This window comes from Sarcophilus harrisii, chromosome 4 (assembly GCF_902635505.1).
Source record: "Sarcophilus harrisii chromosome 4, mSarHar1.11, whole genome shotgun sequence".
Classification (NCBI taxonomy): domain Eukaryota; kingdom Metazoa; phylum Chordata; class Mammalia; order Dasyuromorphia; family Dasyuridae; genus Sarcophilus; species Sarcophilus harrisii.
In genome coordinates, this window is record NC_045429.1 from 49,316,033 (window position 1) to 49,343,658 (window position 27,626).

Consider the following 27,626-nt stretch of genomic DNA (forward strand, 5'->3'; position numbering starts at 1 on the left):
CGATGCCTAACATAATGCTGGGCGCATAATAAATACTTGTTGATTGATTGAGCATGCATATGGAGTTCCCTTCCCCCATGTAGATTGTAAACTCCTTGAGGGCAGGGGCTATTTTGTTTCCATTTTTGTTTCCTTGGTGCTAAATGCCTGATACATAGTAGACACTTGATAAATGTTTATTGGCTTGTGGTCATCTGCTTTTTTCCTAGCAGTTTCCATTTCCAGCTAGGATAGCCATTCATTGTTGTTTTTGTTGTTGAGCCATTTCAATTGTGTCCAACTCTTCAAAAGTTTTCTTGGCAAAGATAAATACTAGGTTTTTTCCCCCTCCAGTTCATTTTACTGATGAGGAAACTGAGACAAACAGGATTAAGTAACTTGCCCAGAATCACACAGCTAGTGAGTATCTGAGGCTAAATTTGAACTCAGGTTTTCCTGACAGCAGGATTGTTAGTTTATCCATTGTACCACCAGTAGTAGACCTTTCTTCAATACACTGAGCTAAGTACTGCCTGAAAGGCAGTTTTGAATTAGAAAGGGTTGGCTGGGCTACATAAACTAAGACCTAAAGGCTGCTAGAACCCTCAGAGAGTAACTGATAAGGGAGCCTTATAAGGGAGCAGGTACAGATTCTGGTGGGGAAAATGAATTATTGCCCTCCCCTTATTCTGAAACTGCTTGCAGCCAGGAGCTGGCAATCTTGACATTGCCTTTAGCTTAGTATTTATGAGACTAAATGGAAAGAAGTCTGGGTTTAGAGGTAGAGGAACTGAGTTCAGATCCCATTTCTGTCACTTATTGCCTATGTGACCTCAGAAAAATACCTTAAACTTTCTCTTCTTCATTTCTTTATGGAGAAAATGAGGGAGTTGAACTATTTCTTTCACTCCACAGCTCTTCCTATTGTAGTCAGGGAAAATGAGGGGAACAGGCAAAGGAGTCTGCCAGGATCTTTGCAGCAGGGACACAGCTGGGGTGAAGCAGGCATTTTCTTCTGAGATATAGTCTTCTGGGAATCCTCCTATGCAAGAAGAGAAACCAGTACAATAGTCTAGTTTGTGACCCCTTGGTGGCCCCCTGCTCCAATACTAGTACAAGGAGACCCTCTGTTTCTACAGGATACTAAAGGTGCCAGCCCAGCCTACATAGCATCAATACAAAAAACTGGCCAGTGATGAGCTAAGTGTCTCAGGCTTGGCCTTTGCTGGGTGTCTGGACTGACATTTCTAAGGCTATTATCCCTCTCTTAAGACATGTCTTCATCAAACATTGGGCAACTGCCAATGGTCTACAATTGCCCTAAGTGCTTTTCGGGTCAGATCCATAGGATCTGGCCCAGTGTGGGACACATAACAGATAATAAACAAATACCTGTTGATGGATTAATTATAGTGAATTCTGAGAGGCTGCCCAGATTCTTAAGTCATATGGTAACTTTCCCTGTCTACAAATGGTCATTTGAACCTACAATAATAGACATATTCCTGAAAATGTATAAATCAAATCTTACTTTAAAGAATTATAGGATTTCAAGCTGGCCTAGCTCTCAGAATTGCTGAGGTCTCCACCTACTCCCAATTACTTAGTGTATATTTTGTATGTATTTCTATATATTGGAGTTAATGAAAGTCCCATCCTCAGAGATGTGGATTGTGCTCTGTCCATATAATGTTCCCCATGGATGCTTAAGGAACCTATTTCTAGGCATATATTATGCAGGGTTCTGCTCCAACTTTAGATTAGGCACAGGCATTCTATGTTTCTTTCTTTCTTACTTACTTTCTTTTTTTTTTTTTTTTTTTTTTTTTTACAATAAAAAAACATCTTTTTAATTGGCCGAGTCAGACACTGAATTTCCATAAAGGACTCCTATGGAGGCAACTCAATCTTCTTTTCTTCTATGGCTATGTTGTAGTAAGAAGTGTGAACTTCTCTGGCAGAGGAGCCCTAGAAACACTCTCTCTCCCCCCAAACCATCATGAATCTGGTAAATTCATGGCCTAAATAAGCAACCCTATGTCTGGAGTGAGATACTCTCCTGTTTGTGACATCTCAAAAGGTCTGATTAATTGCCTAAAGTTATTCAGGGAATAATCAACAGAGCTGGTTTTTGGACTCATTTCTAATACCAAATCCATTATTATTATTTTTTACTTAAGAGTATTTTTCCCAATTACATATAAAGATCGTTTTCACTATTCATTTTTGTAAGGTGTTGAGTTCTAAATTTTTCTCCCTCCCTGATCTAGACAGCAAGCAATCTGATATAGCAAACCCTATTACTCTTTCTATTACCCCTTAAGCAAAACTCACCATTTAAAAGAATATGAAGCTGAACCATCCTATAAAGTACAATATCCAATTATAAATGTGGCCTAAGTTTAGAGAGACACAGCCACAGTAATATCTTTTTCATTCCCCTCTCCTCTTTTCCCTTTTCTGTCAAGTACATAACTACAATGTCTTTTCAGCATTTCTCTTTCTTTCTCTTACTTTATTGGATCTACATCTTTCTTTTCTCATATCTATTAGTTTCCAGTGTCCCTTTTTCTCCCTCTTTGATGTGATATCTGTGTGTTAGTTGGGAAATGAATTTAAGTTGATTGCTGAGGAATCAACCATACTTGCCTCTATACAGCATTGAACTCCCCTGCATGACCACACACAAAAGATTAATTTAATTCTTGTAAAATGAAACAGAGTCTGTGTACTTAGGAAGAGAAAGTCAGAAAAATGAAAGGGGTTTGTTTTATGTAACCCAGCTTAAGTCAGAAGTCATCTGGCATTTCCATCATCATCACCCAGGGGTATGCTTGTAAATGTTTAATAACCAACTCCCAGGAAATAAAATGTAGATAAAATGGACTCCCCCCCCCATAAACTAACATTTATTATTTAAATTCTTTTCTTTCTTTTTTTTTCTGAGGTAATTAGGGTTAAGTGACTTGCCCGGAGTCACACAGCTAGGAAGTACTAAGTGTTAAATGTCTAAGGTCATATTTGAACTCAGGTCCTCCTGACTCTTGGCTGGTGCTCTATCCACTGTACCACCTAACTGCGCCAATTATTTAATTTCAAGAATAGGTTATGAAGGGAGTGAGAGACAAATTCAGAACAAATTGTTAGAATGGAGTGAAGGGGGTCAGGGAAGAGGGAGGAGACAGGGAGACCAGAGCCTCTCATCTATGTCTGTTCTTGATGGGGTTGACCCTCAGTTTTTAGCCTCTATCCAGGGCACACAATGAAGCACATAATAAAATGAAGTTCCAGAGGATACAGTTTTAGGAAAACATCAAGGAGTGGCCAAAGTTATACATTCAATCAAAGGTGGGGGCTGTGATTTCCCTAGCATTAGCAGCACTGCTGCCTTTTATGGAAATGAAGTATAGAAGTTTAATAAGTTCCATCCCATGCATTTTAGCTCTTATAAACATTTTTGTAATTAAACTCTTTGTGCAAAAGAATTCTTTCACTACCTCCCTAACATCTTGTTTGCTATTTACATTTATTCTGTGTCAATTAGGGCCCAAATAATGACCAACTGGGGCTTGGCCTGAGACCTATAATTGGGCAATCAATGAGAGTCAGAATGATTTGAGTTTAAGTGTTGGTCCTTAAGAAAGAAATCTAACAGGTAAACTCTAAGATATCTTGGGATGTTTCAGCATTAAAAAAAAATTGTTCTACATTTCTTTGTATAGAGCACCTGCAGGTAAGGATCTAATACCTTATGTGGAAAGAAGGAAGAAAAAGATAAAGAAGGAAGGAAGGAAGGAAGGAAGGAAGGAAGGAAGGAAGGAAGGAAGGAAGGAAGGAAGGAAGGAAGGAAGGAAGGAAGGAAGGAAGGAAGGAAGGAAGGAAGGAAGGAAAGGAGAGAGAGAGGGAGGGAGGGAGAAAAGGAAGGAGGGAGGGAAGGAGGGAAGAAGAAGAAAGAGAAAGAAAAAGAAAATCCTTACCGGTCTTCCTTTCCCAGACTGATTATTTTTAACTAGGTAAAAGGTCCCATTTTCTGCCTTATTTCTTACCTAGCATTTTATCAGTGGTTGGATATTGCCTACATCAAACTGAGACTTTAAAGACTTTAGTTCCTAAAGACCAAGGCCTCCTACTGCATCCAGGACCATCTCCAGTTGTCCTGACCAGTATCTTCTCAATGGGCCCAATCTTTACCAGGAGCACACTTATATTCTGACTATTGCAGAAGGAGTTGAAGGGCTATATCAAAAGATCTGTCATTAATGGTTGATATCAGGAAGACTCATCTTCATGAGTTCAAATCTAGTCCCAGACACTTATTATGTGATTTTGGGCAAGTCACTTAACCCTGGCTGCCTCAGCACATTTATAAAATGATCTAGAGAAAAAATGGCAATACTACTCCAATATCTTTGCCAAGAAACCACAAATGGAGGCTTGAAAAGACAGATATATTTGAAGAATAAACAACCACCAACATAAATTTGGAGCAAAGTCTCGAAGGGCAGTCAGTAAGATCTTTTGTAATCAGTGATATGGACCTTTGAATAGATGACACAAAACCAGAGAAGGTAGTTGACATGTTTAATGATGGTCAAGATCCAACAGTATCTAAATTAGGACTTTGAGGTCTCTTTCAACTTTAAATCCACATTCCCATGAATAGTTGATTACATCCAGGCCTACAGCCAAACTAAACAAGGATAGGTTATGACGTTGCCATAGAAGAATCCATCTGATATTGATTCTTTTCATAAGATTAATTAATTTATACTATGTATTTCTTTCTATCCTCATGGCTTTGAAGAAGTTTGTCCATAGTTACACAACTATTAAGAATTACAAGTAGAATCCAAATTTAGTTTCCTCCTAAATCTGAGTCTAACACTCTTTCCTCTACATCATTACTGCTGAAAGTTGGGAAGATTTTGAACAATCCTTCAGAAAATTTTTGAGTGACCCAGTAATAAATTCAAACCTTGAACAAGAGCTCAGGATTTATAGTAAAAGGAGCCTTTTGGGTCTAGTCTCTGTCAATCACTATAGAATTATATTTTTGATTCTAGACTTCCTCCACTACAATTGAGGGGGGCAGTAGACTTGAAGACCTTCAAGGACTCTCTCAAAGCTTGAAATCATATGGCTTTTCTGGCTATCCTGTACTATCCAGAGGTCTCTGTTTGGATTACCCCCTTTCCTTCTAACAAAGAATTATTAACTTTGTTTTATTTCCCAAGTCTTCATTCCCCCATAGATGAGAGGACAAGATCCATTCCACCTCAGCAAGTGGAAAAAAATCATTCCCTCTGAGTTTCTGTATACAGGAAAATCTCTTGGAGCAAAGCACAGACGATGTTTGGAAATAACACCACTAAAGTCAATAGCAGTATGGTCAGTGACTGTCATTCCCTAACACCACATTCAAGTCCCCCAAGACACTGATTTGGCTTTGAAATTGAGTTCTCTTTGGGAATCCATGTAAAATTTTCTATTCATTCATCCAATATTAAATACCTAATAATTAAATACCTAATAATAATAGTAGACATTTTAAAAGCATGTTATATGCATATTATTTCATTATTCATGTCTTTCAGAATAACATAATAAACATTGTCATTATTTATTTTTACAGAAGGGAAAACCAAGCCAGAAGGAAATGACTTGTCCATGATCTCATAGCTGGGGAATCTTATGAGTAAGAAGTGAACCAAATATCTCCTGAAACAGGATGAGTGCCCAACCCTCATTTTCACATGCATCCACTGTGAGGGCTGCAAAGATGTATATGAGAAAGTCCCTGCCTGTAAGTTTATAAGTAAGTAGTACAGATAACTAGAAAATGACAAAATACTTAATATCATTTAAATTTTATTTTTATTACTATCTTTTGTTTTTTACTTTCATGTCTAAATATATACTTCCCTACTTTCCCACTCATGGATTTATACCTTGCAAAAAAAGAATTTTTAAAGAGAGAGATAGAAAAAAAATCATGCAGATCAGCAAAACTAAGCAGCTTATGATCCAAATTCAACAATATAGGCAGCATTCCTGACACATATTCTTCATGTCTTGAAAGGAAGAAATGGAGAGAGAGAGACATTTTCTTATGTCTTCTCAGGGTCCAACCTTAGTCATTATAATTATACCACATTCAGTTATTGTTAGCCTTTCCATTTGCATTGCTGTATTTGCTATATATTTCCTGGTTCTGCTTACTTCATTCTGAATCAGTTAATATCACTCTTTTCATTCTTCTGTAAATTATTCATATTGATTTTTATGACAATGATAGTCTATTCTATTCCTATATCTCAATTTGTTTAGCCATTCTCCAGTGAATGGACATTTATTTTATTTCTAACTCTTTGTTATCAGAATATTTTGATGTATATGGAACCTTTATTTCTGTCTTGGATTTGCCTTAACAGTGTGCCTTTTTTATCCTCATTCCAAATGTTCATTCTTAACTTTCAGCAATGACCCAAATAAGATAAGGACTAATTTCCTTACATGATTATCCTTGATCCTAGGTGCTTGATAAAATGTTGTGGGTTGTTTTTTTTTTTTTTTTAAATCAATGTCTCTCTCCATAAAAAGGAAGTGATACTTTTAAAACACTCAGGTGCCAAGGGAATTGGAATAAAGACACAGAGTACATTAATGAGCAAGTACTAGGTACATTTTGAGAAGTGTTGTTAGCTCACCACTTAACAGTGTTAGTTTTGTGGTTATCCAGTGTCAATACAGTCTTCACAATGGACTCATAAAATGATGAATGTTAACATGTTGTTGTTATTGTTGTTCAGTTGTGTCCAGCTCTCCATGAACTCATTTGAAGTTTTCTTGGTAGAGATACTGGAGTGGTTTGCTATTTCTTTCTTCAACTCATTTTACAGATGAGGAAACTGAGGCAAACAGGATTAAGTGACTTGCTCAGGATCACACAGCTAATAAATGTCTGTCTGAATTTGAACTTAGGTCTTTCTGACTCCAGAGCTGATACTTTATCCACTGCACACCTAGTTGCCAAAAAACCAAAAACCAAAAACCAAAAACATAAAACAAAAACGTAACCCAAGAAACTGAAGTTAAAAGAAGTTAATTGAGCCAGTGGGATTAGAACTCAGGACTTTTTAATCCACATGTTAATTTGCATGAAGGGTTAGTGAAGTCAGAGTGAAAATTGGGTGAATGAGAATAAACCCAGTCACTAGAGGTCACTTATTATCACATAAAATTATGAATTAATAATTATGTTAATATACATATATTACAATTTGTGTGTGTATGTGTGTGTGTGGGCAATGGGGACCAGACATTTGATTTCATTGATATAGAAAATATCCTCTACCAAAGCAGACTTGAGACCTTCTTTGCAAATTAGTCAATAAACATTTATTAATTTATTAATCATTTGTTATCCAGGCACTGAACTTAGGACTGTGGATACAATGCAAAAAAGACAATCTCTGCTTTCAATAGCATCACAGAACTTTAGAGATTTTCCTAGGAGTACTAAGAGGTTAGTAGCTCTGTGTGTGTGTGTGTGTGTGTGTGTGTGTGTGTATGTGTGTGTGTGTGTGTGTGTGTGTGTGTGTGTGTATGCATGTATGCACCATGCACTCACATAGCCATGGGATGAAAACTCAGGTCCCCAGTCAGAAAAATCTGGATTTAAGACCTACCCCTCATACATGACTCTGTCAAATTTAAACTCCTTGAGGAAAGCTTGCTTTTCTTCAAAAATGCTGCAGTGCTTAGCACTTAGTAGGTGCTTAATAAATATTTGTTGACTTGATTTTACTTCTCAGTAATCCTAGAAAACTCCTAAAATTGAAGAGAAGATGCAGATCTACAGTCAAAGAGAAAGTAATTCAGAGGGAGATTAGACCTGGAGCCAGAGCAGTAGATGAGATGGTCAGAGGGAGGATAGAGAGAGAAGAAACCCAGGAACAGCAATGACAAATGCAAAAGTCTCCAAACATTCTTATTGTTCCCAGAAGAATGTCCTCCCTCCCTTTCCCCACTTCCCCAGGCTGTACCATGTAACCCTTCTTTCTTGGTAATAATCCATGCTTTAATATAAAGTTCCTTTTTAAAGTAAGTTTTCTGGCAAGCCTATAGGTACATAATAGTTGTGTGCTATAAGTGCCTAATAAAATGTTTGTTGAAGGAATGAATGAATGAATGAAGATATCTGATGTGGAAGTAGTCAAGTTCCTGAGCTGATAACTTAGAGATGTTGATTCATCTAGTCTCTGGAAGTAGAGAATGTGTCCTTCTATTCCTCCTCATCTTTATTTTGATCTTAAAATACCACCTCCAAATAGAACTGGGCAGCCAGGAAAAAGAGGGGGTCCTTGAGAGAAATTTTGGTGGCCTAGAAGTATGAGAAGAATTGAATGGCCCTGATGTGCCCCCAATTCCTTAACCTACCATGTATTTTCTTTTTTTTTTTCTTGAAAAAATCTAGTAAAAGCAACATTTAATTTTTACTAGGTTTAATTTCATTTCCCCTCCAATGTCTCTCACTGTGGCCTGGCTCTGAAAACATTTCTCAGTTCTTTTTGAGAAACTCTGCTTTGAAGGTGAAGGAAGTGGTAGGTCGTGGGGGGAGGGTCTCCTGACCATGGATGCCTGGATCTCTGCCAAAGTTTCCAAACTCTATAGTCATTAGTGGCCTCAACTCACCTCATTTTATTGATTCCAACTTAACCAAGCTGCCATTGAGCCAGAATTCATTTTGAGCTCTCCTAATCCTGGCCAGAAAGGAGAGCCTGAATTGGCAACCTTCACTGTGGAATGGTACTCTCAGCCTCATTCTCTACCTGTAAGTCATCCAGATCTCTATTCCTCAGAAGTACCTAAAGTGCCTAAGTAGCTAAAACTTTCTCTTGAAACTCAGTAAGACTACAATCAATGTAATAGCTATAGGAGCTTGGGCAATTCAGCCTCTTAGAGTTCCAGTTTACTCTATACAAAAGAAGCATTAATATCTCAACTGTGGAAATCAAAGGATCACTGGCATTGAAAGCCTTCCCAAACACCAAACTCTCTTTCCAGAGTGATTACATACTCTTTCCCTTCATGGACTCTATTTCAACCAAGCTGGTCTGATTCCTGTTCTTCTGTGTCTTTCCATCTCTCATTTCTTCTCTATCTCCTTATGCAGATGCCCCCCATCTTCATATTTACAATACTCTCCCTCTTCTTTTCTGCCCTGCTTCTTTCAAGCCCTGTAATGGGCTGAAACTGAATTGATGCACTGAGGTCCAAGCACTTAAGGCTAATCACCAGTTGGTGTCCAGTTGGACAATACTCTATTAGCATATGCTTGGAAAATGGCCCACCCCACCACTCTGTGCTGGCTTGATCTGTTGGTGTATAGAGAGATTTTTGGAGGAGGGATTAGAAGGTGGAGTAAGACAAGCCTGTGTGACTCCTGGCCTGAATCCTGTGTCCATTCCTCTCATGTCCACAAAGAATAAAGATCAAGGACTTTTCCTTATCCTGACTCTGGGCTGATTCTTAAGTATCCAGGGTGCTAACTCGGTCATCACAAACTCCTAGTTCCCTCCAAAGCTCAACTCTTCACCTCCTGCAGGAGATCCCCAGTGCACTCCCTTCTCCCACCAAATATGCTTTGTATTTAATGGTTTATTTGTCTGTATACTTATTGTTTTCCCCAAGTAGAACATATATTCCTTGAAGGCAGAATTGTGTCCCCAATATGCAGCATAACAATTAGTACATAGCAGGTGTTTAGCACGTGCTTATTAAATTAGAAATGAGTTCAATGGAATTGAAAAGATTGTGAAATAATCTATGAAAATCTCTTTGTGACTTTAAAGCTCCATATAATAACATAGCTTGTTATGTTGTTTTGGCCACTTGAGGAAGTCCAAATCAAACAAAAAGGCCCAAGCCAAGGCAGAATCACGTGGATATTTATTTCTTGGCAATATGTACATACAAAAAGCTGATAAGAGGGAGTCTGGCCAAAGATATGGAGAAATGAGATGGGTGCTATCCTGCATTCAATAGAAAAGTCACAAGGTGGATGTATGTGAGTGGCAGGGAGGACCAGGCAGGATACAGAGAGTATCCAGCTGCTTCCTTGATAGGATATGGGGTCAGTGGGGCAGTTCCACAATAGGCCTCCTGTCATTCTGTGTCTCTGCCCAGTTCTGCCCTCCATCCTCTGCAGCAGGTCAGTTTCATTTTTTCCGGCTAGTGTTTTCCTGAAACTGTCTAAGAAGGAGGATTTCACTATCTGAAAAAAGGGGGCTCTAGCATTTCCCTGACATATAAACATTTTCTCTTAACTTTCTGGTTTCAAGGCTGGCAATCTTCTTTGAATCCAGAAGCAGGAACTTTTGGCTAGGTACCTATCAAAGCAAAGTCTCAGGGAGAAAGAAAATGTGTGTGTGTGTGACCAAAAAGATCGGTATAGTGGTATAAATGGAAGGAATAGTACCAAAATGCTAGAGGGGAGGGCTGACATTTCTTTTCAAATAGTCCCCAGTAGAGAAATCTTCAGTGTAGACTGTAGTTATGCTCAAGCCATCCATGTGAAGTTAATGATTCTACTCAGTGATGGGTGATCAAGCAGGACCTCAACTGTTTTCCCTTATTAAGGAGATCTACAATCACACAGACATCCACAACCAGCTACAGCCACATTAAGCAAAAAAAAAAAGTCAAGTTGGGGGCATAGCTTTTATATCTTTTTTATTAAAAAAAAGTATTTGTTACAGGTTGGATTTTTTTTAAACTTTTTAAAACACAATCTTAAGTCTTCATGATTAAAAAAAAAAGCTCATTATTTATATATTTCATTTTGTTTTTTCTCCACTTGAACCTCTCTCTTCCTCTCCTCTTGCCTGATCCAGATGGGTTATATTACCTAATGAAGGAATCCCTGTTTTTACAATCTGAGAATAAGAAATGGAAGATGGAGGGGTTAGGATTAGAGGAAGAGTGGTTACTGGTCAAATAGAACTGCACATTTGTACTTAAAAAAAATTAGAAGAAGAGACCAGCACATATAAAGGATTGATCTACAATCCATGTTAAGAAAAAGACCCAAACTGTCATTTCACCCTTTGTACCAATTTGTACAAATAATAATAATCTTTCAGGCACACACTCACATACAAACACCCACGCACACACACAAACACACATACAAAGGTGCTAGTGGCCCCTTTACTGCCCCAACTTGCACAGGAGGAGGTGTCAGTAGGCAAAGATCACATGGTAGGTGACCTGGTGGCCATTGTCCCAGGCATAGAGTAGGCGATCTTTGGGATTGTAGTCTATCTGGGTGGTATAAGAATATTCATTCTCAAAGAGTAACCTTGGTACTATCTGGGTATTGGTGTGGGTGTCAAAGGCGTAGGAGATGTTGGCGTTGCGCTGGTTATAACTGTCCACAGCATAGAGTACCCCACAGATAACAAAGCAGTTGCCATAGAAGTTCCGCCGGAGGCCGGTCCTCCAAGTGGTCTCCTTGTGTGTGCTCAGGTCCACAGAGTTGAGCTTACTAAGAACAATGACCTCTTGGCTGAAGCCCTCGTCATCCAGAGCTGGGTAGATAAGCCACAGGCCATTCTCATCGACTGCAAAGTCCACATCCGAGTGGCCCCGCCATCTCCAAGGTGTGGCTTCATCATAGGCTACATCATGGAGCATGGCCCACGCGGCCACGTACCGTTGCTTCAGGTCATACTTGATGATATTGCGAGTAAAGGCACGGTTATAGTAAAAGGCTCCATTGTACACAACATGGCCTGTGCCGATCCAGCTATATGGAAGTTTGTAGGAGTTGCTCCAACGACCTATAGGTGAGGGCATGAAGAGGCAATGATCAAATCAAAGGGGAAGAAGGATGAGCAAGTAAGAGAAACAAGGCTGCTCTCCACACCTCTTAGTGGCTCTTGGGGAGCCTCATTCAGAGAGGGTGAGAAACATACAACTCTAAGGCATGTAAAGCCCCAAAGGCTTGGCAGGAACATCCCAACTTTGCATCTTTGTCACCAGTTCCCCCTAAGCTTTTCCTCATTAAAAGAGACACTGGGGCAATTGAGAATTACTTTAGCATCAGTCTTCAAGGGATCTGCTCACCCACATGATCAGGCTAAAGAACCCTCCTGACTTCATTGTATGTTCTATTCTCTGACTAAGACATGGTCTAAACTGAAGAAGGGATGGGGCTCTCCATCAGAGGAGTCATCTGGGGTGACTTTGGGCGCATACCTTGTTTAAAGTTATCCAAGTTTCGGAACTCCACCAGAGTATTGCCATAGTAATAATTAGTAACATAAATTCGCTCGTCCTTGGCCAAGGGATCTTTCATCCAAGCCCCTTCATTCCTCCCATAAGTGTTCTGAGTGGTGGGACCAGTGATTGTGGAGAGGGTGTCTTTGCACCTTCCTATGAGAGATCAAGAAAAAAAAAATTATTAAGCAAACAATGAATAAGCCTCATGTGAGGAAGACTCGGTCCAGAAGCAACAAAGGAGGCTGAACACTCCATAAGGCTGACTACTTTATTACTGTTGAGCAAGCACTGAGGCTTTCCCTCATTGGCTAATTAATAAACATTGATATATTGCTATATAATGGAGACAGTGCAGGACTGCCTAGAGACCAAGGTGGATAGACTTACTTGTGGATAGGATGTAAAAATCACTCCTCAAATTATTTGATCTGTTCCTTTCATACAGCTGGGGGAGGAATTCTGGACCTTGTGTCTGGGGCTGATGTAGGGACATTCAGTCCCTAACTTTTTGGAAATCAAATCATAGAATCCTGGAGCTCAAAGGGATCTTTCAATTTGACTCAAATAATGATTAAATGTCTATTGTGTGCAGAGCACTGTGCTAGGTACTGGAGAAGATAAGGATTTAGCCAAGATATAGCCCCCTCACCAGAGAGCTTTCATTTGGTCTAATAAGGGGTGAGACACAAATGCATATGACTATGTTACACATTGTTATGTAAATGCAATATAATCACGCAAAAGAAAATTCCATGTGAGGCTTACTGACATAGGGAATGGAGAGGGCGGCATGAAAGAAGCAGAATTTGAAATGGGCTTTATACCACAGGGAGAAATTCAGCAGAGAATACTCTAGAATATATGGAGGAAGATAAAGTGATAAGGTTGAAAAGGGGAGATAAGGGGCCAAGTTTGTAGAAAGCTTTGAATGATAGTTCAAAGGAATACAAAATTTACTTAATAGGAGCTGTATAAGATTTTTGTCAGAGGAGAGATACCTATGTTGTCCGGTATCTCCCAAACCGAATTATATTGGTGACTTTGGCTTGATTGTCCCTCTAGTAACATAGCACTTCAGCTTAGGGAAGAAGAGGAAAAAGAGGAAGAGGATGAGGGGAGGAAGATGAGGGAAAAGCAAAGGGGAAGAAAGAAGAGAAAGGGGAGAGGGAAGAGAGGGAAGAAAGGATCAACTTAAGTATTGGTTTTAGAAAGAAAGGATTTTTAATGGTTTTTCAATTTCAATTTCAATTTACAATCAATTATTTTCTCTCTCTACTCCACTAGAAAAAGACAAAAATAAAAATAAAACTCATAACAAAATGCCTAGTCAACTAACATACATTCTCTCATTGAACATGGTGTTAACATCTTTGTGGGCTGATAACAATTTGCAGAGACTAGACAGCTATTTGCCAAATGTTGACTGAATCCCACATGATTGATCGATTGGGGTACCATCTGTTGAAATGCCCAGACAGTCCTAATGGAGGGACAAGGGAAATAATCATCCTGAAAGTTTGTGCTAGGCTGGCCATATGTGCTTACCTCATAGCAGACTGGTCATTAGAATAGAAAGAAGCTGTATTTGGGGGGGGGGGGGTTATATATGCTCAAGAAGCATGATATTGACTGTTGACTAGACTTAGGGCTAAAGCACTTCCAGAAACCAGCTATGTGCAGTTTCTCTATCTCTAGTACTTTGCCCTGGAAGAACAGTTTACAGTGGTAGTGAGGTCAGCAGACAAGACTATATGCCAAGAAGAATAGGAAACAGAAATAAACTGAAGGCCTGATGGGGCCCACGAAGGGTGGGTGCCAAGGTCAGATGCCAGAGGCAGCAAGGCTGTGTCTTAAAGTGGGTCTGGTGGCAGGGCTGGGCGTAGGCTTTTGGCGGTCTGAGGATCCATTTGTTGTATGAAGTTAAGCCATGTGATTGATTTAACAAATGCTATACTCACACAAATGAGCATAATCCCTTTTATTGTGCACTCACTTTTCCGGGCAACAATTTAAACTTTTAAAGAACTCATCTGAGATTTCCTTTGGAGTCTATAGGGTGGTTCTCCAAAATGTTCACAAGCAAAGTAAAAATTCATGCTCTGGGAGTGGAATGGATCTTTATGTGCAATTCAAAGTCATTCAGAGCCAAGTCTAGTAAAACATGTCAGTGATCATATTGGTGGTTCTACTTCAGGGTGCCCAATGTGGACTTCTTTGGAGCCCAAGGAACCAAGCATTTCTATCACTTACTGTCAAAATGGCCTTGAGCAAAATCATGGCACCTTACTGGACCTCAGTTTCCTCATCCATAAAACAAAGGAATTGGCCAAGGTGACTTATAATGCTCCTTCCAGCTCTAAACTTATGACTAATAATTTCAGGAGTTCCAAAAACACAGTCTAATAATAATAGCTAGCAAGGTTTGCAAAGTGGATTACAAATATGATTTAACTTGATCCTGTTATTTGAACTCACAATATTCCGGCCCAATGGTCTAACCAGTGTGTAACTGGAAGTAAGCGCAGCCTTACTGGAATCAGTGTTTAGTTGCTCAAGCTTACCAGGAGGCTTTCTAGGTAGATTTAACTGGACCTGGAATTAGGAAGACTTGAATTCAAATCCTGTCCTAGATACTTATTAGCTGTGACCATGTGCAAATCACTTAACAGCTGTCAACTTCAATTTCCTCTACTATAAAATGGGGATAGTAACAACCCCTACCACATAACATTATTGTGAGGATCAAATAAAATAAAATTTATAAATGCTCAGCATAGAGCCTGACATGTAGTAGATGATTAATAAATGCTTATTTTCTTCTTTCCAACACACCAACTTGGAAAGGGTTAGCATTCTCTTGAATAGACTTGTCCTGATATCTTTGATGAGGAAAAAATTAAATCCAGGACTTAAGAGCCATATTTTATACTGACCTGTGTCAATTTTTTTCCCCCAGCTTAGATATTCTTTCTAGAGAAACAAAATTGACAATCGGTGGTCTCCCCAATGTCTCAGAGATGGCAGTGAAAAGACCTGACGGAACATTTGCTTGTCTGTGACGAAAGTGACTCAGAGTTTCAGGTCAGTTTTGGCAGATTTCATTAATGTGTTACCTCAGGGTACTCATAGGTCCCCAATGAGTTACTTTAAATTTCAAGCCATGAAAGCAGATTGTGCAAAGCAGGCCCTCCTCATCCACTCTGGAGGCCTGGAGCAGCTTGGAGGCTAGATCTACTTTCTGTCCCAGCTCCAGGATCACCAGGCTTGCAGGCCTATTGGCCTGCTTCCCAAGCCTGGTGCTCATAGAGCCAGGACCAATAGCAGAGGCAGCCCTTTGAGATTAGGGCAGTTTTAAACTATTAGTGTTTAACATGCATTTGGGAAGCTATTAAAGCTTAAAGCTGAATTAAGACCTTTGGAAAACCTTATATAAAAATGTTTGCATCTATTCATTATCTATTTGAATCTCACAACAACTAAGTGTTTTTATCTCCTCACACTTTCCAGAAGAAACTGGAATTAATTGACTTGTCCAGAGTCATATACTTGAGAAATGTCAGAGGTAAGATTTGAACAAAATCTCTGACTCCAAATCTTGCACTTCATCAGCCACTGGCCGTGCTGCACGCATGGAATTCCCTGCTTCCCCATCTCTACCTCATGGTTTTGTAGCTCCCTTTAAGAAGTCTCAGCTAAAATTCTCCCTATCCTGAGTTTCCTTACTGCATATGTCTTTTCTTTGTGGACTATCTCCAATGTGTCTTGAATATATCTTGTTTGTATATTATTACTCACATGTTGTTTCCCTCATTGGATTATAAGCTCCTTGAGGACAGTCTTTTGCCCTTCTTTGTATCACTAGCACTTAGCAGAGTGACTGGTGCATAGTAGGTGCTTAATAAATGCTTGTTGTTGACGATCAAAACTCACCTTCTTTCCCTCTTCCCCCCTTCATTGCTTCTATATTTTCCCAACCAGGCTCAGTAGCTGTGTGCAAGGTCGTGTGTAAACAGCTTTGTGGGAGGTTTGTCAGGTACAAGTTGGACTAAAACAGTCATGATTTTGCCTTTTAGAAACAAACAGGAAACCAGGCAGAGGAATGGTACAAAGGCCAGCGGCTCATTCTCTTACAATTGAACTCATCCATTTTAACAATAAAATTGAGTCCCTGGCTAGACTCAGCCTTCAGAGCTTTGATGGAAAATAGCTCATTCGCTGGCATTTGGAAGGATCTTTGCTGCCAATCAACAATTAGCTCAAACTTTGCAATGTTTGCACACCATCCCCACATCCTCCCAAGCTCTGACCTGGTCTTTCCACAAGGGATGCACAGACTCAGCCAGGCACAGGCAAATGGAGATTCCCCCTCCCCCCCACTTTCTCTTCTCCCAGTGTTCAGGTGCCACCAAGATTCTTGGTAAGAATTGAGACGCTCAGAATGCTTCTATGAGTTTCTTGATCTATCCCAATCAATCAAGCAAAGAAGCATTTATTAACTACCAATTAAATGCTAAGTACAAAGTGGGGAAAGTCATTGAGACATATCTTTTTGGACCAAATCAATGTGGGAATTTTCTATATGTTTGTAAGCAGGACTTTGTGGTTTTTGTTGTTGTTCTAGTTTTCTCAGAGAAGGGAGAAGAGAGAGACAGAGAGACAGGGAGAGAGAGACACAGAGATAGAGAGACAGAGAGGGAAAGGGAGAGGAAGGGAGAGAAAGAGAGAGGAGGAGGGAGGGAGGGAAAGAGGAAGGGGGAAAGGGAAGGAGAAGGAGAGAGAGAGAGAGAGAGGAGAGGGAGAAGGAGAGAGAATCAGAGGGAGACAGAGAGAGACATACACACACATACAGAGAGAGAGAGAGAGAGAGAGAGAGAGAGACAAAGAAAGACAGAAAGAACAGAGGCAGAGGGAGGGAGAGGGAGAGGGAAAGGAAAAGGAAGAGGAAGAAGGAGAAGAAGGAGAGAGAGAGAAAAGAGGGAGAGGAGGGAAGAAGGAGAAAGAGGGTTAGAAGTGAGAGATAGCAAATTTTCATTTAATGAAAAAAAATTAATTACTTAAAAATAAAGTTCTTGAACACATGGAAATTGTATTTTCTTGAGAGTGGGATTGGGAGTGGGTAGGAGGAGAAACAATATAAGTATATATAGACTATACACACTCAAGGTAATTTTGGAAGAAAGGATATTTTGGAAGCTCCCTATAGAGGATGGTACTTGAGCTGAATCATTAAGTAAATAGTGATGAAAGTAAAAAGGGAATGCATCCTAAGCTTAATGCAAGAGCACAGAGATGAGGACTCCAGTGTTATGTATAAGAACCATAAGCATAGCCATTTGGCTGGACCATAAATTAAGGAAAAAGAAATAAATATGTAATAAGGCTGAAGAGGTAGGTGGGAGCCAGATTGTGAATGGCTTTAAATGGTCATCTTTAAATGTTATACTCTAGGTAAGAGAAAGCCATTGGCATTTACTTACTGGAGGAATGGCACGGTCAAGCCTGTGTTTAAGCAAAATCATTCTGGCAGCTCTATGTAGAATAGATTGAAGTACAGTGAGACCTGAACAAGGAAGCTCTTGCCATAATTCAGGAGATGATGAGCTAAACTAGGGTGGTAGTTTGTGTGAGTTGAAGAAGGGGGAATACAGGAGAGATCATGGAGATAAAAATGACAAGATTTGGGAACTGATTGAAAAGATGGAATTGGAGAGAATGAGAAGTCGTGGCAATATGGCAGTGCCTTGAACAGAAATATGGAAGTTCAGAGAAAGAGTAGGTCTGGGGGAAAGATAATGAGCTCTTGTTTTAAACATCCTGGGATGTCTATAGAACATCCTGTTCGAATTGCCCAATAGACAATTAGTTGGTGATGTGAGGCTGAAACACAGGAGAAAAATAATGAATAGAAAGATCTAAGAGTCATCTGCATAGATGAGATAATTCAGTTCATGGCAGGGAAGGATGATCATTTTACCAACTGAGAAAGTGGAGAAAGAGAAAAGCTAAGATGTCCCAGAACAAAGCCTTGGAGTATACCCACAGTTAAGGGGAGGACACTGATGATGAATCAGCAAAAATAGACTAAAAAGGAGAGTGGGGAGAAGAGGAGAAGCAGGAGAGAGAAACACCATTAAAACCCAGAAGAAGGGAAAAAGATATCCAAGTACTTGGTAGTATTAGGTGCTGCAGGGAAATCAAGGTATTGAGAAAAGTTCATTAGATTTGGCAACAAGAAACTTTGGAGGAAGTTCTAGATTGTGGCTCCCTGGGATGACCTGAACAGACTTTCCACATCATTCTTCACAACAAGGACTTGCTTAATGAATCCTTCTCCCTGGCAGGGTCCCATGATCTCTGATAGAAACTCAGCCAAAAAATAAAGAAAACCTCAAATGGTACTATCTAGGTCACAGCTGTTGTCAGCTTGTAACACAATTTTATTAACCAATCCTTTGGGTGTTTTCTGTACCTAAGATACCAAGTAGCTTAAAGAATATCTCAACATACAAGTCTTCCCTCCTGAAACACTAGACCAAGGGAAATATACACTAACATACTGATAATGCCACTGAATCTACTTAGGGCTGTGATACTCTACTATGAAGCTGTCTCCTTAGCCAGTCTTGTTCATCCTTCTGTCATAGCACTCAGTTCTGCCATCACTGAAATTGGGTTAATTTAGGAAAACCAGCCCCAAGACTCTGGATTTCCCTATTTTTTTTATCTATTGTCTTTTAGGTAACTCCAGCGAGAAATAGACTAAGGTGCTCTGTGAGATCTACTGGCAACACTGACTGCTTCATTGGGCCCATAGCTTCTCTGCCTTCCTCCCTGATGGTGGTAACATGTTCCTTATAAATGACTCCACAAGTAGGGCATACTGATCACAGATGGGGATTGACTCTTATTACTAAAAAATACTACTTATTAACTATTACATCATCAGACCAATCTTCTTTCTTTCTTCTCTCAAGTTCAGAAGTGTCCATCCTGATACAGCTAGAGGGGAGCCACAAGTTTAAAGCTAAGTTGTGCTGGTTTCCTGAAGCTACTCTGACCATCAATTACTGACATCTCCTAATTCCTCCAAGTCCCAGTAATTTCTTGTCCCCTTGACAAGCAAGTTTGGTGGATGGATGGAAAGCAATTTTTTTTCAGTTTGAAGTTAGGCTAAACTGGGGCCAACATAACACTTTAGAGTCCAGATATTCCTGCCAGAAAGTTAAAAATGAGGGTCATTTCAATTTTCTCATCCTTGGCAGCAATTTGGAATTTTGGAAAAGTAAAGACAACATCCTTTCATCTTCAAGAGGAAGAAAATGTTTTGGGCTGGGACACAGAACACAAAGGATGACACTTCTCTAAGATTGTTTCAAAGAACAATCACATTAATTTTTACTTCATGGGCTCATTGGACCAAATATTTCAAAGCTCTAGGAAAGGTCTATTTTCTATTAAAAAACTAAAACCACAGAATTTAGGCATTGGCAGGCACCTTTGAAATGATTTATTTCCATCTCCTCATTTCACAGATAAGAAAAGTGAGGCCCAGAAATTATTTGTTCCAAGAATAGCAGGATTAGCATCCAGGTATTTTGACTGGGAGGTCAGAAGTCCACCACACCAAGCCAATTCACTATCTCTTAGGGGAAAGTTTGAATTTTCAGGAGTTTTCAAAGATCTGACTTTGGGGTTTGAAATTGAGCGAGGACAGTCATGGAAGCCAGAATATGTCCATGGAATTTGGTATGGGGATGGGTGGGAGTGGAGTAGAGATTCCTGAATATTAAGTTACTTAAGGAAGGTGATAGGGAAAATCCTGGGGCCAATCTTTTTGTCATTGTTACTGTTTTCTAAGGCACCATACAAAGCAAGTGATAGTATCACTTTTGTCTACCAACTATAGGTTGAAGTGCCAGGGCATAGTGGAACGTTTGGATGCTTCTTTATCACATACTTCCTCCAGGAATAGTCTGCCTTTCAATTTAGTGGGAGAAAGTGCAAAGATGGGGACTATTAACTTTATGCTCTTTAGAGACAAATTCAGTCTCTTCACTAAACTAAAAAACTAGACAAAGTCTATTATCTTAACCCCAAGAATCCTTCCTCCCTAACCTCCTTCACTCTCACTCCATGCAAAGGCACCAGAAATTGTAGGTCTGGGAAACTGGGAAGGCACTGACCACGTGGCAAGCAGGGAGATTTGACTGCATTCTGCATTCCCTTCCCAGATCACATCCAAGTTTGGGGCTGCCGGCAGTTGTCAGAGCGAAGCAAGAACTAGGCAATGATTCCCACCCTTTCATAGCTTCTCCAGTCTGTCATTGTTTGTTTGACTAAAGTACTGTCTGGCGCCAATTTATGTTTGCTGCTAAAGTTAGCAAAAAAGTTATTTTATTTTTGGAGATTTGTAATATTGGGGGTGGGTGGGGTAGGAGGGAAAGGAATGATTAGAGACAGCCTGGAGTGTCACAAAGCCAGGTTTAAAATCACTGGAATATGGTGTCTCCATTTAAAAGCAGACCCATTAAAAAAACACATTTGAAATTGTCCTAGAAATGTCAAGGCTCATACTCAATGGTTAGCTACAGCATCACCAGATGTTAGAGCTGGGAACTGGACAGATCGTCTCATTTTATAACTGCCAAGGCAAAACAGTAGATTGATTATTCTTGAGTTAAAATCACCGTCACACAAGACGCTCCATCTCCCGACTCCCAGACTTTTCATTGTCTGACTCTTTTTTGCCAGGAATTCGCTCCGTTTTCATTTGTGTCTTCCGGTTCTTTCAATTCTCAACTAAAGTTCTGCCTTCCATAATAAGCCTTTCCTGGGCCTCCTTAACCTAAATGCCTTTCTTCTAGGACAACCTCTAAAGTCCAGTGGTTCTCAAACTTTTGTTCTCAATCCCTTCATATTGTTAAAAAAAAAAAAAAAAAAAAAACTATCGAGGATCTGTTCAAAGAGTTTTTTGTTCACATGGGTTATATTTATAGCTATTTACTATATTAGAAATAAAAAATAATTTTGAATTTGTAAACACTCTGAAAGGGTTTCAGAGACCCCAACAACTCTTTGGACTATACTTTGAGGACCACTGCGAGTCTAAACCTTCCCTGCCTTTATATTCTTTATATATGAGTGCTTGCATGATGCATCTTCTGTTAACCTGTATGCTCCTTGAGGGCACATCCACAAGAAGTAAACTTTAATCCTAACCCTATCTTTAACTCTAATCCTAGTAGTACCATAACTCCATTTTCAGCTTGCAAAATGGGGTCCGTGCCTCAAATTTATCATCTCATAGAATTTTCCTCAAAGAACCTCTAGCAAGACTCAGCTTAAACTTTCCAGATTCCTTAGTTGTTTTAATGCCCTCCTCTCATTTGACATTACTTTGCATATATTTATTTATCCAGAAACATGCCTACTTCATATCTATTTATTTCTCTGGGAACATGCATCTACTTTATATATTTATTTATCTGAAAACATGCATTCACTTTGCATATATTTATCTGTAAAGATGCATCTACTTTGTCTTTATTTATCTGGATACATATATCTACTTTATATATATTTATCTGGATATATGTATTCATATTGTACATATTTACCTGCAAAACATGTATTCACTTTGTATATATTTATTTCTCTGGAAACATGCATCTACTTTAGATATTTATTTATCTGGAAAGATGCATTCACTTTGTCTATATTTATCTGGATACACGTATCTACTTTATATATATTTATCTGGATACATGCATTCACTTTGTACATATATACCCAGAAACGTGTATGCACTTTGTATATATTTATTTATCTGGAAAGATGCATCCACTTTGTATTTATCTGGATACGCATATCTACTTTGTCTATACTTATTTATCTGGATTTACACATATACTTTGTATATGTTTATTTATCTGGATACATGCATCTACTTTGTAGATATTTATCTGGATACATACATTCATTTTGTATCTATTAATTTATCTGAAAAGATATAGCCACTTTGTATATATTTCTGTGGATACATGTATCTACTTTGTCTATATTTAGCTTGATACATGTATTTAATTTTTTAATATTTATTTTTCTGGATACATGCATTCACTTTATATATATTTATTTGGAAACATGCATTTACTTTGTACATGTTTATTTATCTGAATACATGCCTTTATCTACCTCTCTCTTCCCTCTCCTCAATAAAATGCAAGCTCCTAAAAGTATGGATTCTTTCTTTCCCCAATGCTTGATATAGTTCTTGACACAGGTAGGTGCTAGAGAAATGTTTGTGGACTGAATGAACAAGTTAATGAATAGATGAATGAATGATTACAGGGAAGTCAATGAAGACACCACAGATCAAGGACTAATTCTTTTCAAAGGATTCTTTCCCCCAACCTCCCTCTCTTCTTAGTTCCCTAACTCACATTTTCAGTTACCTTTTGGGCATTTCTACCTAGATATGTGGCTAATATCTCAAGTTGAGCACATTCAAAGCTGAACTTATCATCTTCCCCTACCTTTACAATGCCAATCCCTCCTCTGAAACTTGCTCTTCTTTCTGCCTGCTCTATTATCCCTAAAAGCACCACCTTTCATCATACAGCCAAGCTCACCTCTAACCCAACTCAGTTCCTGATTCTTTTCTACATTGTCCCAACTTGGGTCCTACTGCCTCTACCCCCTTCACCTTCTCTGCTCTCCTGTTATATGTGGTCTTCTCCACATATATTAGAATATAATATTATTATATAATATGATGCTATTATAGAATTAGAATATAAGCTTTTTGAGGGAGAACTGTTTTACTTTTTGCTGGCAATTTAACATAACCTTGTCAATCAGGCTCAATCCCTGAAGAGTAATCTCTTCCTCCTTCTATTCCTCTATCCAAACAACTTCTGAACTCTAATCAATTCTAATTCCCACCTGTCCCTTCCTTTCTCTCCCAATTGCCACCATCCTAAGGCAGATCCTTATTATCTCTCACCTAAATGACTTCAATTACTTTCTAGCTAGTCTCTTTGTCCCTAATTCCTCCCTGTTCCAATTCATACTTCATACAACTGCCAGATTACTCTTCCTAATGCCCACGTAACCATAATTACGTTATTCCTTAGCTTAAAATTCTTCCCAGTACCTACTGATTAAAGTCTTCACTCCATAGTTTGGCATTCAAGACATTTTATAACATGGTTCCAACATACCTCTTCAGCCTTATTTCCTTTTACTTTTCAAATGCTCTATACTTCTCCCAAACTAATGTACTCACTATTGATCAAATCTGTTCCATCTTTCTCTGCTTTTGCTCACATCATCAGCTAATGCTGGGATGCCCCCACATTCATTTTCATCTTTTGAATCTCAGCACTCATTTGAAGTTCAGCTGAAATGTCACCTCCTCCCTGAAGCTTCCATTGATTCTTGAAGCTAGAAGGATGCTCTTCCTATTTGGGGCTCCTCATAGCACGTTCTCCTGATTGCTATTTTGTATTATACTTATCTGCACAGGTGTTTTATTTCCATGTTGTCTCCCTATCTTATCTCCCTGTAAACTTGGGGAGGGTAGGTACCATGTCTTTTTGTCCTTAATCACTTGGCACAGTGCCTTGTACATTTTTTTCTTTTGGCCTGAATTTATAATATTAACAATGTGGGAAATTCCTTGTGTAGAATCTCCCTGTGTTTATCCATACCAACAATTCATCTGTAACGTGACCTTGCAAAACAGCCCGGGTTGTTGATAGATTAAGTGACTTGCCCATAGTCACTTAATACACAAGTAATGTCAGAGATGGGACTGGGGGCTATGTCTTCCTGACTCCCTACCTACTATCCCACTTTGTCTTTTACTTTTTATATACCAAGAACTCAACAAATGTTTGTTGGATTAAAACGATCATAAAAATCATCAATACCCAACATCAGCATGTAGGGAACAGTTGTCTGAGATGAGTGTTTATAAATGATTTCCAAAAAATAAAAACTTTCCAAAATTTCCTACAACAAACTGGATAACCCATGGGGGGAAATCCCCCAAATTTTTCTATATATTTATTTAATGTCTTGAGTCCATCCACATAAGCAAGGTCTCATTTGCAATACCTCCCCAAAGCCAGAATTACAATTCTGGCCCTGTACATCTAATCAATATATAATATTTTTGGATGATGATGCCTGGAAAAAAAGCTTATCTGTTTATTTAGCAATTTATTTAACAATTATTTAGCAATTTATTTAGCAATGTTTATTTAGGAAGTAGCCTGCCTTTAAAGTATCTTTAAAGTAGACTTTAAAGTTTAGGATAGTGAAAATAGAGATTTCAGACCTCCTGCAAGACTGATACTTCATCAATTGGAATCAATGTCAGAAGATCTTGTTATGGTGGTAATATCAGAGTGTTGTACACCCTGGAGAGATAGTATGGAGAGATAGTGGAAAGATACCTCCATTCAGGAAGGTAGGGTATGGCAGCAATGGAAAAGCCCAAAACCAATCTAGATATCAACAAAGAAGGCTTCAAAGTTAACATTATGATATTGTCACTTGGACCCCCAGAGAGAATTACTCCCTAGCAACTTTTTACCCCCTTGCTACCAACATTCTGGATATTTGGGGAAGGAAGAAGTCAGCTTTCTAAACATCTGGAGGGATGAGACAGGATATGAATAGAGTTTGGGAACTGCCATTTTCTGACTTTAGTAACCATTCATACCACAATCTGTTTTCTATTATGTTCACCCTTATTATCTACTAACAGAACTCTATACTTTTAAGTCCTAGATTGTCTACATTATATTACAGAGATGAATAGGGTGTTTTTATTCCTTAGTAAGAACATGAGATTAGGTGGAATTCTAGAAGTTTAGTGTGGCTGTTAGCATTGCATGTAGTTACCAGTTCATTCCTCCAGCTGCTACACACTAAGGTTTAGAGAATTTTAATGCAAGATTCCCAATAGTCAAGTTCCTACAATTCTCTGGCACAATCACTCCTGAGAGAATAGAAAAAGATTAGATCATGTCAGGACACAGCTATCTCTGATCTTGTGACAGAATAACCATGGTCCTTCCCTTTCGTGTTCTAAGTGTTCAAAACCTCAGGTAGTTCAGAGCCTGGTCCAGAACACAAGACGTCTCTGGGTTATGCACATAAAACAGAAAGACGCATAGGGAACATCTATGACCAGAATTCACACTGATCTACCATGAAGGAGTTTCTCTTAATTCTTCCTTTCTTTTGCAACCATAGTGAACTAACCCAAGAATTTTGCTTCTGCTGAAGCATATTTTTGTTGTTGCTGTTATTGTTTAGTTTTTGGTTTTTTATATTGGGAATCTTTATGTCACCCAGGAAGTGGTCACTTATGGGCCTGATCTTATTATTGATCAAATTGAAGCTTTGATTGCTTCTCTTTCTGACGTGGCTTAGCTTACCCTTATTAAAAAAGCATGGTGTATTGCCCCTCCATCCCACTCGCAGAAACTCGCCATACTGGTGAAGAACTTAATGCAGACACCCCATCGTTTTTAGCTGCATTACAACTCACAACTCCTGATTTCAACAATCCACCAACCTCAGCTTCCCCAGTACCAAGGAATACAAGGTGGTACCACCAAGACTGGCTTCCTGTCTGTTTTTATCTCTTTCACTCCAGGAAGCCTTGGAAAGCAGAGTCTGATGAACATTTAGAACTATTGTTTAAATTGCTTCTTGTTGACTATGAAGTTCAGCTGCCTGCCTCTCCTAGTGTCATAAAGCCCATTTATTTTATAAATAGAAACAATTCAACTTTTTTTGGAACAGTGGAAATTAATCCCCATTCTTATATAACATGCAGAACTTCCACCCACATCAAGCTCATTAACCTGGCTCAGGAAGAGACAACTCACCAATCACATTCCTAATGTCATCTTCTTCTTCTGGGCTTAAAGTAGGGCTGGAGGGAGTTGTGCCTTTTCCGGCAGAAGTCGTGTCTATCCCAAGGGGATCCTCGGTCCCTGTCCCGATGGTGGTCGGAGGAAGTGGGGCAATATGAGTGCTTGTTGCCATTCCATCCATGGCAACTGTTGTAAAGGTCTCTGTGGTCAGCGGTTCCTGGATGGTGGTTTGTGCCACTGTAGTTGTTGGTACCTGGGAGGTCAGTTCACCAGTAACCCCACGGATATCATCTGGGGATTCTGTACTTGTAGGTACCACTGGGAGTTGGTTGCTTAAGGTGGCCAAAGGGGCCCTGGTGACTCCCACTGTTGATTCATCAGAGGCTATAGGTGGGAATAAAGTGGCTGCCACTTTGACAGGTGTAGCCTGAGTGCCATAGTCTGTAGTTATGGCAGCACTGTGGGTGGTAGACAGGCCTCCCACTGTGGTCGGCCTATTGGTGGTGCTAGTCAACAGGTCATCATGTCTCAAGAGCTGGTCTTCGATAAGCAAGTCCATGGAATTCTCACCACTGAAAAACTCATCTTCTGCCAAAGAGACAACACAAGACTCATTTGTAACATGTTGAGTGGATTGATGTAATTTGGTTGTCATGAGAACACAAAGTACTTAGGAAACAGTAAGAAGTCTTTTCCCAACATACGTCTATACCTTGGAGTTGGCAACAGTTTGGGGGGTTCCCAGTGAAAGGAGGAGAAAATGCATAGGAAGAAGGAATTGTACTTTCTAAGGATTTCATACTACCCCTTGCCACCATTCTTCTACTAATTGACCTCAACAAATTAAAATTTTACCAGTGTTTCCTGCAGGTAGGAGAGACCTGCACTTCCACAGAATCAGGGAGTGTCTGAGCTGGAAGGGACCTAAGAAACCATCCCGAACCCTCTCATTTTACAGAAGAAGTGAGAGAGGTTCAGAAAATTGAAGTGATCTGTTCAAAATCATACAACCAATCACAAAGAGACACCTGAATATTTGCAGCTAATTAACATCCAGCATAGAGAAGGAATGTTGGCTTCTGAGAAGTCATAGCAATAGAAAAGCTGACTTGAGGCAAATCTAAGAAATCTATCTTTCTCATTATGAGTCTACTCATTGCCTTCCAAATAAGCAACTGGCCCCACTCCACCATTTTCTTTTCCATGGGAGACCCTGCTAGCCCCAACTCACGCTGCTCTTCGATGTCATTCTCTTCCTCAGAGACCTTGGCCTTGTAATAGGTGATGCCCCGTATGACAGTGGGTTTGGAGGCTGGCCGACCCCTTAGATGGATCTGCCTTTGGAGGGGCCTCCGTGGTGTCAGGGCTTCTGGAGGAGCAGGGGGCTGAAGAGGAAGGAGATCAATGGCGTTGATTTGTTGGGACACGGTTTCTTCTCGAAGAAACCGCTCTTCATACTGCTGCTTT

General features: G+C 39.5%; 1 protein-coding gene across 2 annotated transcripts in view; it reads right to left on the minus strand.

Annotated features, from left to right (window-relative positions):
• Nucleotides 1-10,841: 10,841 nt before the first annotated feature.
• OLFML2B (olfactomedin like 2B) overlaps nt 10,842-27,626 on the minus strand; it is a 57,837-nt gene continuing 41,052 nt past the window's right edge. The window contains exons 5-8 of one of the 2 annotated variants that reach the window (XM_023501749.2): nt 27,391-27,619; nt 26,172-26,747; nt 12,241-12,417; nt 10,842-11,822 (exon numbers count right to left, since the gene is read on the minus strand). In XM_023501749.2, the coding sequence (XP_023357517.1) occupies nt 11,221-11,822; nt 12,241-12,417; nt 26,172-26,747; nt 27,391-27,619 (1,584 nt within the window). In that variant the 3' untranslated portion in view covers nt 10,842-11,220. Of the gene's footprint in view, nt 11,823-12,240; nt 12,418-26,171; nt 26,748-27,390; nt 27,623-27,626 lie in introns of both variants that reach the window. The other variant, XM_023501748.2, reaches the window with a different exon arrangement.